Raw genomic sequence first — 12764 nt, forward strand, 5'->3', positions numbered from 1 at the left:
TTTTTAATGTCAGCACATTTACACTGTAGGATTATTGAAACTGAATATAAAGTGAGAATTTTATCAGGTTTCAAGAATGATTAATGCAATAAAAACAGATTTGAATTCAATTAGCTATAAACCAAAAAATTAATGAGACTTTTAAACAATTTTATTCTAAGCTATATCAATTTGAATCACAGAGATGATAATAAAATAGAGGATTTTTTTTGTCACAAATAAGGTTTTCAAGGTTAAACTTAGAAGAACAGGTAGAATTGAATGCTCCTTTCACTCAAATTGACATGAGGGAAGCAATGAATTCACTGCAAAGTATTAAGTCTCTGGGAGAAGATGGTTTCCCACCTGAATTTTACAAACAATTTAAAGATTTATTGACTCCTCTTTTTATGGAGGTATTAGATCAGGCATCAGAAACACATATTCTCTCAGAATACAGCAATAATTACAGTGATACCAAAAAAAGGGACCCACTAAAACCATCATTCTGTAGACCTATTTCATTGTTAAATTCAGATTATTGCAAAAATTTTAGCGCATAGATTGATCAAACAGGCTTTGTTAAAAAAGAGGCAATCTTCTGACAATGTAACTAGATTATTTAGTATAATTCATTTTCTACAAAAGAGAAGGAGGGGATTTGAGTGTTGCAGTGCTCTAGATGTGAAAAAAGCATTTGATAGACTCGAATGGGATTTCTTAGTGCTAGAAAGATTTGGATTAGGACAGACTTTTTTGAATTAGATTAGAGCGTTATATAATGAGCCTGAAGTCAAAGTTGTAACAAATGGAGAAGTTTCTGCACGATTCCAGTTAACTTGGACCAGCAGAGAAGGATGTCCATTATATCCAGCTTTATTTATTTTAGCTATAGAACTTCATGCAGAAGCAATTCGGTATGATCCTGATATTAAGGGATTTTAGGCTTAATCAAGTGAAATACAAAATTAATTTATTTGCTAATGTTTTTGACATATCTGACAGAACCAACAACTTCATTTCAAAAGCTGCACTTAAAACTGGAAGAATATGGGAAAGTTTTGGCCTATAAAATAAATTGGGACAAAAGCAAAATTATGGGAGAGGATTATACTCAATATCAAAGAGATACTCAATTGAAATGGCCAATAAATAGGATAAAATATTTAGGGATACACACAGATATAAATTTAAATAATTTATATAAACTGAATTATTCACCTTTACTTAAAAAGGTTGAAGATTTGAATAAGTGGATGATTCTGCCAATATCATTAGTGGGCAGAGTTAATTGTGTCACGATTATTATTTTCCTAATATCTTTTTCAAAAATTGTTACTATTAATACCTCAGAAGTTATTTCAGGAATTAAATAAATATCCAAGAAAATTTCTTTGGAAAGGCAAAGTGTGTAGGGTCTCCAATGAAATATTAAAATGGAAATATGAATTAGGAGGATTACAACTTCTCAGTTTTAAAAATTATCATCAAGCGACACAAATGTGATTTCTTGCTTTTTTTTTTGAGGATGGAAAGAAATCTGCATGGGTAAAATAGAATTAGAGAAAATAGGAGAGAGAATAGCAGAGAACTTTATGTACAAATGGGAAGTGAAATTAATATCTGGTGAGAAAGAAGCCCCTTTGTTAAAACATATGATTAATATTTGGAACAAGTTAAATGGTGAAATTGGAACAAAGGAGGGGGGCCTATCAACTAAAATGCCTTTGAATAAAAACAGACACTCCTTTAACAATGGGTAATCAATTCTTAGATATCTGGTCTCGTAAAGGGATCAGATATATTGAAGATTGTTTTGAAGGAGGACATTTGATGTCATTTGATCAATTAAAAAATAAGTATGAAATACTTAATAACACACTCCTTTGCTATTTTCAATTAAGAGCATATTTAAGGGATAAATTAGGCCCAACAATTTTATTACCAAACTGTAGTGATGTTGAGACTTTGATTCAAAAGCAAAATACAAATAAATTTATTTCTGCCATGTATCTTCTACTTCAAATGGGAAATCCAAAATACGGGTTTCGTAAATCTAGACAGGGATGGGAATCATATTTAAATGTTAGAATTGATGAACAAAACTGGTCTGATCTTTGTATGGATAATATGACAAATACAATAAATAAAGTACAGATTGGTTCAATTTTTTTTACATCAACTGTATCTCCTGCCGCAGAAATTAAATGGGTTGAAGTCAGATTTATCAGATCAATGTTTTAGATGTGGCAAAGAAATAGGTACTTTCTAAAATATTCAACTTGGTCATGTTCCAAGGTAAGAACATTTTAAACAAATTTAAATTTTTTTTTAGAACGGGTTACAGGAATTAAGTTTCCACAAAATCCTGAACTATTTTTATTAGGGAGTATCTCAGGAACAAGACGAAAATTGAAATTATCTAAATACCAATTAGAATTTGTCAAAATAACATTAGCAGTGGAAAGAAAATGTATAGTAGTTACTTGGAATTCCAATTCACATTCACGATGGAATGCCAAGTTGCACAGAGTGTTCCCCTTGAGAAGATTACATAATTTAAGAAATAAATATGATGCATTTCTTCAAATTTGGCATCCATATTTACAAATTTCAGGTATAAATTTGTCGATGATTTTCAAATCTTAGGGACTTGCGTTAACCTTTTCCAAATAATTAAATAGAATATATAATGGAGATCCGTGTGGTGAGTGGCACTTTCTTGGCAATCCTTATTTTTCTTTCTTACTTTCTTTTTCTCTTTCTGTTCTTGTCTTTTCTTTCTCCTTTTTGTATTGGGGTTTCTAGGGTGAGAGGGGGTTGGGGGAGTGGGGATTTAACCATCATGAAAAGCATATAATTTTCTATTTATATCTTTTCAATTTTGAACTCTCCATGTATGGACAAAAATTTTAAATAAAATTTTCAAAAAAACTGTTAGCAAAACGAAGGAACATATTCTGGGCTTCAGAAGGGGGAAATCAGGAGAACACAAACCAGATCTCAGTAAGGGGTCAGCAATGGAAAAGGTTAAGAACTTTAAAGTCCTGAGTGTCAACATCTCTGAAGATCCATCTTAGGGCCTCTGACTGTGTCACTAAGCATAATTCAAATCTCATCTACAAATTTTCCAATGACACCAGTTGTCAGCAGATTCACAGATGGCAATGAGGAAGCATACAGGAGTGAGAGAGATCAACTAGTTGAGTGGTGTCACAACAACAACTTTGCATTCAATGTTAGCAAAACTAAGGAATTGATTGTGAACTTCAGGAAGGGGAAGCCAGGAGATCATAATCCAGTTCTCATCAAGGGGTCAGGGGGACGTCATATGATAACGTAGAGCTAGAACAGGGAATCTGGCTCCTCTGAAAAAAAGTTTTTAAAAATCCAAAAATCAAAGTATTTACTCTAAAAAAAAGAGGGAACTATCTTGGAATGTGAAAAAATGCCACTCAAAAAGGCCAGGGAAGTGGAAGAAAAGAATGAAGATGGAAAAGAATTCTTCTTCTTCTTCTTCTCTTTGGCTTGGCTTCGCGGACGAAGATTTATGGAGGGGGTAAATGTCCACGTCAGCTGCAGGCTTGTTTGTGGCTGACAAGTCCGATGCGGGACAGGCAGACACGGTTGCAGCGGCTGCAGGGGAAAATTGGTGGGTTGGGGTTGGGTGTTGGGTTTTTCCTCCTTTGCCTTTTGTCAGTGAGGTGGGCTCTGCGGTCTTCTTCAAAGGAGGTTGCTGCCCGCCAAACTGTGAGGCGCCAAGATGCACGGTTTGAGGCGATATCAGCCCACTGGCAGTGGTCAATGTGGCAGGCACCAAGAGATTTCTTTAGGCAGTCCTTGTACCTTTTCTTTGGTGCACCTCTGTCACGGTGGCCAGTGGAGAGCTCGCCATATAACACGATCTTGGGAAGGCGATGGTCCTCCATTCTGGAGACGTGACCCACCCAGCGCAGCTGGATCTTCAGCAGCGTGGACTCGATGCTGTCGACCTCTGCCATCTCGAGTACTTCGACGTTAGGGATGAAAGCGCTCCAATGGATGTTGAGGATGGAGCGGAGACAACGCTGGTGGAAGCGTTCTAGGAGCCGTAGGTGATGCCGGTAGAGGACCCATGATTCGGAGCCGAACAGGAGTGTGGGTATGACAACGGCTCTGTATACGCTTATCTTTGTGAGGTTTTTCAGTTGGTTGTTTTTCCAGACTCTTTTGTGTAGTCTTCCAAAGGCGCTATTTGCCTTGGCGAGTCTGTTGTCTATCTCATTGTCGATCCTTGCATCTGATGAAATGGTGCAGCCGAGATAGGTAAACTGGTTGACCGTTTTGAGTTTTGTGTGCCCGATGGAGATGTGGGGGGGCTGGTAGTCATGGTGGGGAGCTGGCTGATGGAGGACCTCAGTTTTCTTCAGGCTGACTTCCAGGCCAAACATTTTGGCAGTTTCCGCAAAGCAGGACGTCAAGCGCTGAAGAGCTGGCTCTGAATGGGCAACTAAAGCGGCATCGTCTGCAAAGAGTAGTTCACAGACAAGTTGCTCTTGTGTCTTGGTGTGAGCTTGCAGGCGCCTCAGATTGAAGAGACTGCCATCCGTGCGGTACCGGATGTAAACAGCGTCTTCATTGTTGGGGTCTTTCATGGCTTGGTTCAGCATCATGCTGAAGAAGATTGTAAAGAGGGTTGGTGCGAGAACACAGCCTTGCTTCACGCCATTGTTAATGGAGAAGGGTTCAGAGAGCTCATTGCTGTATCTGACCCGACCTTGTTGAATTGCAGCTGGAAAAAAAGGGTCTTCCTTGCAGACGAGACCGGGGGCAGGAGTCAGTCCGGTTCTTCATTCAAAACGAGCTCCCCAATCTGCCACACAGTGGGCTGTGGCATCCCTGCCCAGACGATCTGGTAGAAGGAATGACACGAACACACAGGTGTGATCATTGGCAGAAGGGAGCCCTGGCTGAATGGCTCACAAAATCTGTGAGCCAGGACCCAGCATCAACCAGGAAAGTGGCATCCTTACAAATTATTAAGGAAATTGAAGGATATATGGAAGAAGAGGAAAAAGACAAGAAGAATTGGAAGATATTATACAGGGAGGAGGAGGAGAAGAACAGGCAAATCTGGAAGAGCTGTTGAAAGAGGAAGAGGTTAAGTTGAAACTTTTATCAGCTACAATTATTAAAGATCCTTTAACTATTATAATGGAAGAATTAAAGTTGGTAAGGAAAAATATTAAATGGCCTGAGGATAAAATAGAAACCAAAATAGATGGGAAGATAGATAAAGTATATGGACTGATTAAAGAAGTTCAAATACAATATAATGCAGTAGATGAAAGAGTTAAAGTACTGGAACAGGAGAATCAACATTTTCAAGACAGACTATATGACCTCTCTGAAGCATTTGAGCATGTAAAAGAGAAAAATGAAGGAATACTTGCAAAAGTGGACTCTCTGGAAAATTATAGCTGCAGATTATCAGTATTAAAGAAGGAAAGAAGGGGTAAGATATGATTAAGTTTATGCAAGGATGGATCCCTCAGATTTTGGGGCATGAAAATTTTAAAGAAGGTAGTATCGAGATTGAACATGCCCATAGGGCTTTACGAGCCAAATCCCCTCCGTTACAGAATCCAAGACCTTTAATAGTGAAATTTCTTCAATATCAGGTATGTGAAAAAATTTTTGAGTTAGCGACAAAACGAGCCAGAGAGAAAAGCACCACTGGAAATAGAAGGCAGTAAAATCTTCAGCTATCCTGATATTAGTTTGGAATTATTGAAAAAATGTAAAAGTTTTAATCCAATTAAGAACATTCTGTAGAAGAAAGTTTATGCTTTTACATTACGTTATTCAGCTATTTTGAAGATATTTTTACAAGGTCAACAAAGTCGGACAATTTTTGGAATCCAAATCATGTGTGAGAATTTGTGGAAAAAATTACCAGATTTACATCAAGAAATTGGCAATAATGATACTTGGACTGAAAGTTATATTGTGGAGTTAGTTATTGATGATTTTCTTTTATAGATAGACTTAACTTCTCGGGGGAGCCGGAGTGATGAAGAAACTGGTTACTCCTGAGTCACCACCATTATGTGTTTTTGTTTCACATCCCGGACAATAGAAGGGGGTAGCAGTGTCAAGAGAATATTTGACAGTGCTTTTGGGAGATTTTTTGTCTATTCTTTTTCTTTTCTACCTACTATATTTATGCATGATAAATGTTAATGAAATTCGACAAATTTAGGGTTATAGATTTGGTGAGAAGACAGGGATTGACATATAATTTATTATTAAAAGGACCTTTTGTGGAATAGTTTACAAGATAATAATGGATAGTAATTTAAAATTTATTAGTTTTGATGTGAATGGGCTCTATCACCATATAAAAAGAAAGCGAGTTTTAACATACCTTAAAAAATTATAAGCAGATATAGCTTTTATACAGGAAACCCATCTGGCTGAAGAAGAACACCAGAAATTAAAGGATTGGGTAGGTACAGTTGTAGCTTCACATTTTAATACCAAGTCAAGAGGGGATGCTATTCTGATACATAAAAATTTACATATTTTGATTTAAAAAGTTGTTCTAGACCCATTTGCTAGGTTTGTGTTTATTAATTGTCATATTTTCTCAGAAAAATCAACAGATGAATATCTATGCCCTTAACCTTGATGATCGCAAGTTTATACAAGAGACACTGATGAATATCTACGCCACCAACCTTGATAATCGGAAGTTTATACAAGAGACACTGATGAATATCTACACCCCTAACCTTGATGATCATAAGTTTATACAAGAGACTTTTCTTCAATTGGGCGAGGCAAATGATAATATTTTGGTGAGGGGCGGGGGGGGGAATTTTATATTTTGGTGGAAGGGGGCTTTTTATCTTTTGTTTGGACCCTTTGACGGACATATCAACAAGAACAGCGGGAAACTCAAAAGCAGAAAAGTTAACACTGTTATTAATGAAGAATTGTAATTTGATAGATGTCTAGAGAAAGAAATATCCTAAGAAGACAGATTATTCATTTTACTCCAATCGCCATGACTCATTCTACAATAGGTATGTTGTTAATGTCGGTAAACTACATGGTAGAGTACAGCAAATCCAATATACACCTAGGCTTATTTCAGATCTCTCCCCATTATATATGGTGCTAAATTTAGAGGATAAAAGGGCAATAGCTTATCGATGGAGACTTAATAACTGTTATTGAAATAAGAAAAATTTTGTCAATTTATTCGAGATCAAATTTAAAAAATTAATATTTAATGATAGTTCAATGGATAATAAATTTGTTCTTTGGGATGCTCTTAAGGCTTATATTCGTCGGCAAATGATGAGTTTTTTCCTCTAAAATTAAAAAACATATGATCCAAGTTTATAATTTGGAAAAAAGAGATTCTAATCTTGTAGAAAGAATTACATAAATGTCTGTCGGAAGATAGAAAGAGGATTTTATTGAATCAAGGGGTCAACAGGGGAAAAGGCAAGCAACTTCGGAGCCTTAATGTCGATGCAATCTTGAAGGAGGAACACTAGGAGCATTATTTTGTTGGGAGCTTGAGAAGATTTGGTATGTCATCAATGACTTGCAAACAGGTGTACAATGGAGAGCATCCTGACTGGTTGCATCTGGAATGGAGCTGCCAATGCACAGGTCAGGAAAAGGCTACAAAGGGTTGTAAACTCTGTTAGCCCCATCATGGCCATTAGTCTTCATTCTATTATGGATATCTTTAAGAGGTGGTGCCACAAGAAAGCAGCTTCTATCATCAAGGACCCTCAATACCCAGGCCATGCCCTTTTCTCATTGATGCCATCAGGAAGGAAATACAGGAGCCTAAAGATGTAGACTCAATGGTACAAACACAGCTTTTTCCCTTTTGCAATCAGATTTCTGAACAGACAACTCTCCATCACTTTTTCTCTCATTTTTGCAATAGTTATTTTTTTTAAAACTTGTATTTATGGAATTGTAATCTGTAGTAATGTTTGAACCTTGTTCTGCACAATACTGCTGCCACAAAACAATAAATTTCATGACATGTTCATGACAATAAACCTCATTCTGATCTGCTTATATGTCTATAATTACTCTTTGATCTTGACTTCAACCACCTGTCTTCATTCCACTCCAATTGCCCGTAAACTTTAAAGTTTTTAAAGGAAAGCTGCTCACCCTCAAGCTGTAATTATGCTCCCTGGCTGATTCTCCCTGGCCATAAAAAACAATACAGATTACTTTCTACGAACTCACCAAATTAATTTTATTTAATTTTATTTGTTCAGTCTTTTTGATGATTGTTGTTACAGCACCTATCTTACAATACTCCATTATTTTTTGAATTATTTTTTTATCCTCCAATAGAATTAAGTTGGGGGCCTATATAATACTCCCACCAACAGCATTTTTCCCCTTACTACTTCTTATCAGACTGGTTCTACATCAGATTTGAGCATTACTATTCCTTACCATTGTAGTGAGTTCATCCTTCATCTTCACTTTCTGCATATCCTTCAGAAATTTCAAATAAACCAAATATTCAGTTCTAGGCTTGTTCACCTTGCAATCAGGTCTTTAATAACTTTTATTTTAGTGTTTAACTTTTTTTAACTTTTAATTAAATTTAGGCATACAGCACAGTTACAAGCCCTTCCGGCCCACAAGCCCATGCTGCCCAAATTCCCCAATTAACCTACAATCCCCATACTTTTTTTAAAAAAGATGAGAGGAAACTGGAGCACCTGGAGGAAAGCCAAAACAGAAATGGAGAGAACTTGCAAACTCCTTACAGACATATTCACACCCAGGTTGCTGGTTCTGTGATAGCGTTGCACCAGCAGCTACTTTAACCTTGCCGCCTAAATCTTAAAATCATCTCTTGTTGAAAGTGCTGCATGCATTAAAAAAAGTCATCTTATCAATTTCCTTACTCATGTGATGTGCACTTTTTCTTCTACTTCATGATACACTCTCAATATGTTTGTCACTGCCCAACATCATTGTCTTTCCCTGTTTTCTTAAATACCACCTCATCTCAAACCCTCTCCTCCATTCCCAGCTTAGCTTTACTTCCTTCCAATTCCATGCATTTTCCAATCCCAACTAGTTAGCTAGTTTAAATCTCCTCATCCCATCCCCTCATATATCAGCTAAATGTCAGCCCCCACCCACCCCCATTAAGACATTGATGCCATTCCTGTTAGGGTAGAACCCATCTGATTTATAGAGGGGTCTCATGAATCCTGGAAGTTTAAATACTTCCTCCAACACCACATATTCAATAGCACTATTTTCTTATTTTTATATTTACTAGCAAGTATCTTGAGTTTAACTACTTTCAGGGTGCTGCTATTCATCTCTATACAAGCTCTTGTCTACAAGGTGCCAATTGCTCTTTCAGTCTTTATAATTAGCATCGATATGGACCATGACTGCTGCCAGTTCATCTTATTCCTAAAGATTGCCTGCAACCTGTGATATTCCTGATCCTGCGTCCAGGAAGACATGCCATCCTGAGTTCATTTCTACAACCGCAAGAATCCCTGGACTTTAGAAAAGGTGAAAACAAAACAGATGTTACATGATTCAGAATTTACAGTGAACTAAAAGCAGATTTCTCAGACTGTTATTCATGAAATTGAAATAAAAGCTTTGCATCTTATTTCAATCAACAAAATACTGAAAATGTACTTCAAATTTACAATCTCTAGTCCTTTTCACACTGGCTAACCAGAAGTTTGGTCATTCAGTGAACCAGTTAAGGAAGCCATTTTTGCCTTTCACACTGGGCCACTGTTAACCAGTTCTCTGAGTCATTTCACACTCATCACAAGGCATCCCCAGGGACAGGGGATTCTATCCTCTACTGGTGACATCGGAGTGACACATCTAGCGATGGTGGAGCTGCCCTAAATCCTGATCGACAGATTATAATCTTGTATTTAAACAAAATTAATCATGCCCAATTATAACATAATTAAGCATTATGTACAGCACAGTAAGAGTCTATCAGCTCAGTGTTGTGCCAACATATATAAATCTTTATAAATGTATAAAAGGCCGTGGGCAAGTAGAGCCGCACAATTTATAAACACTATGGGAAAGTCCTAGTAGCAACAGCACACAATTTATAAAGACTGTAGTAAAGAACGATACCTGCCCTTCCAGAATTCCACACAGCAAAGAAAGGGCTGAATGCATGGAGCACTGATGGAGGGGTTTCTCTGCCACATGGAATTCTGAGAGGGCAGATCCACCATCTCGCTCTCTCTCTTGCTGCGACTTTCCCAGGGTTCTTAAGGTTTATAGAGGTCGGCAAATTTATATCTTTTTAATCTTTTGTTTCTTTCGTGTTCCTGCACTCACACAAAAATGTAATCAATGTGTCACTACTTTCTCGCAGGACACCCTATATCCATTTCACACTGGGCTAATCAGAAGCCATGGATGATACTACCTACCTCATCAGGTGATGCCTGTGCGCCGATTAAAGAGCTTTCATACCTTTACCAGTATATTGGCCGTTAATTACTGGGACAAGGTGACATGTGAAAGGGACTACAGATTCAGCCAGTCTGGTACTTGTAGAGTCACACACAGGTTTAACACGAATACTAAAGGCTTCTTCAAGTGCATTCTCCACTAGGAATGTGGCTGAAGAAGAGGAAGTGGCCCTTTGAATTGTCGTACAGGTGGCAACGCTAAAAGCGCAGTGCTGGCCACCTGAAGGGATAGCTGTACCGGGATGGGAATCTGAGTACACTCCAGCTCCTGTCCCTTGGGCTGTCAGATTTGGGATGGCTGGCTGTCAAAGCTGGGACAGCCAGTGCGGGCTATCAGCGCAGCCCCGTACTTCCCCGCCGGACGCTCCAGCCCCCTTCTCCCCCACCTGCCGCTCCAGCCCTGCAGTCCCTGCGCTGACAGCCCAACCAGCTGCCCCTGCCCTGACGTCCTGCACCAGGGGAAGGGGCAGCTGGGAGAGGAGCTGTCAGGCGCTCGCCAACTGACTGTCATCCCGAATGCAGCCACTTTCATGCTCTCTCAGATCAGAAGAGGGTTACAAAGTTCGCCTCGCAGGCGACTCCTGCACATTCACGTAGCCTCCCGACAGCCGCATATTGCCAAAATATGTGGCTTTACAAGCGGGGCAAATGGCCACCTGAAAGTGCCTTAACTCAGCAGCATGTTACCCCAACTTTTCATTTTAGTTCCTTCAAAACAAGCTATTTAAGTTTTAAAAATTATGGAAATCAAGATAATACTGGAATCAGGCTTTGATAAAGTGTCATCAACCTGAAAAGTTAACATGCTTTTCTTTTCAAATTTGATCTGATCTATTCAAAATTACCAACATTCCATGGTTCTTGAGCTTCCAGTGTTTTTCTTTTGTAATACTGATGTCCATTTAATCTTTCACTTGTATTTGAAAAGCAACCCTGTGGCACGTCAGAATTCCAACAAAAATCACAAATGCTAATTTACAGTTTATTAAAACCATAACAATTCGAACAAAATTAAGTTTTCAAGCATTCCATGAAAATCGAAGTATTCACTATCTCTATTCACTCTGATTTCAAATGGTTCCAATGCGTAATTAGGTAACATTCTTCAACCTTTTTACTGGCTTGTCTTATAGTGATTCCTTGTTGAAATCACAAAATTAAATTGGTCCTTTTATCCATGAAACAATTTAATCTATTACTCAAATCAATTGCTAAATTTGGACAGTCAAATCAATTAGTTGTGCTCAATTAATATGGTTTGAAGTGAATAACTGGATATGGAAAGAGAAAAATCAACAAAGAATTCCAAAATTATTCTTATTACCCACACTCAAATGTAGATATTAAAATATCTACTTGGCCAAATGCCAATCTATAAGCATTAAAACTTTAACTTTAGCCTCTAATTTCACACAACAGATCAAGGACCAGTAACATCTATAAAACCAGCATATTTTCATGAGTAAAAAAAAAAGATGTAAACTTTCAGGAAAATTTTAAATAATTAGAAAACCCCATGAATGTACTAAGGTGATTACTTTTGATTATCTATTATTGTTAGAATGCATTAATGAGTATTGATAAACATGAGAGAAACAGGGTCAAACTTTTTTTGGTTCAGCCATTCAGCCACCTATAAAACAGATGTGTGTGTATGTAATAATATCACAATGAACAAAATGAAAATAATTTTAATGCTCCAAAATTCAACACAAAAGGTGTGCTGACAACAATGAGGGAAACATTTAAATTGTCCTAATTTGTGTTGCAGTCGAAAGGACAGCAATTTGGGTTTGATCATTTAATTTAACAAGTCTGCAGATCAATTTCATGTTACTTGTCCTATTGTCAAACTAAATTTGTGTTTCTCAATGAAGCTCAGCAAAATTGAGACTCAAATCATTCTAGATACAGTAAAGCTCCAATAATTCAGGACTTTGGTGATCCAGACAAGCAGATTTTTTTGCATAATTGGATGTTACTCATACTGTCCATCAATGTCTTATCTCTCAGTTTTTATTTTATGTTCTGTAATTTTTTTTTCAGTGAACCCAAGATTAAAAGGAGTAATGAGACAGAACCCAATGAGTTTCAATTCATTAAAATAGATGGCACTTACAAGCACTCCAGACCCCAGCCCCAACCACACTGGCCCAATATAATCCAATCACACAATTACTCAAATCAGTTAATAGTAGGTCAATGAATACTGACAAGAGAGCCAGATGGTAACTCCAATGTTGTGATTTCTGAATACAGTAATACCTCTGG

General features: G+C 37.5%; 1 protein-coding gene across 5 annotated transcripts in view; it reads right to left on the reverse strand.

The window, feature by feature from the left end:
- The window catches only part of ube2kb (ubiquitin-conjugating enzyme E2Kb (UBC1 homolog, yeast)), a 219081-nt gene that overhangs the window by 123997 nt on the left and 82320 nt on the right, over positions 1–12764 (reverse strand). Inside the window, exon 1 of one of the 5 annotated variants that reach the window (XM_069924898.1) lies at positions 8461–8498. The exons of the other annotated variants lie outside the window; for them this stretch is intronic. Within the exon in view, the coding sequence (XP_069780999.1) occupies positions 8461–8484 (24 nt within the window). The 5' untranslated portion in view covers positions 8485–8498. Of the gene's footprint in view, positions 1–8460; positions 8499–12764 lie in introns of those variants that run through there. 5 annotated transcript variants of the gene reach the window in all.

Source organism: Narcine bancroftii, chromosome 3, assembly GCF_036971445.1.
Source record: "Narcine bancroftii isolate sNarBan1 chromosome 3, sNarBan1.hap1, whole genome shotgun sequence".
NCBI lineage: Eukaryota > Metazoa > Chordata > Chondrichthyes > Torpediniformes > Narcinidae > Narcine > Narcine bancroftii.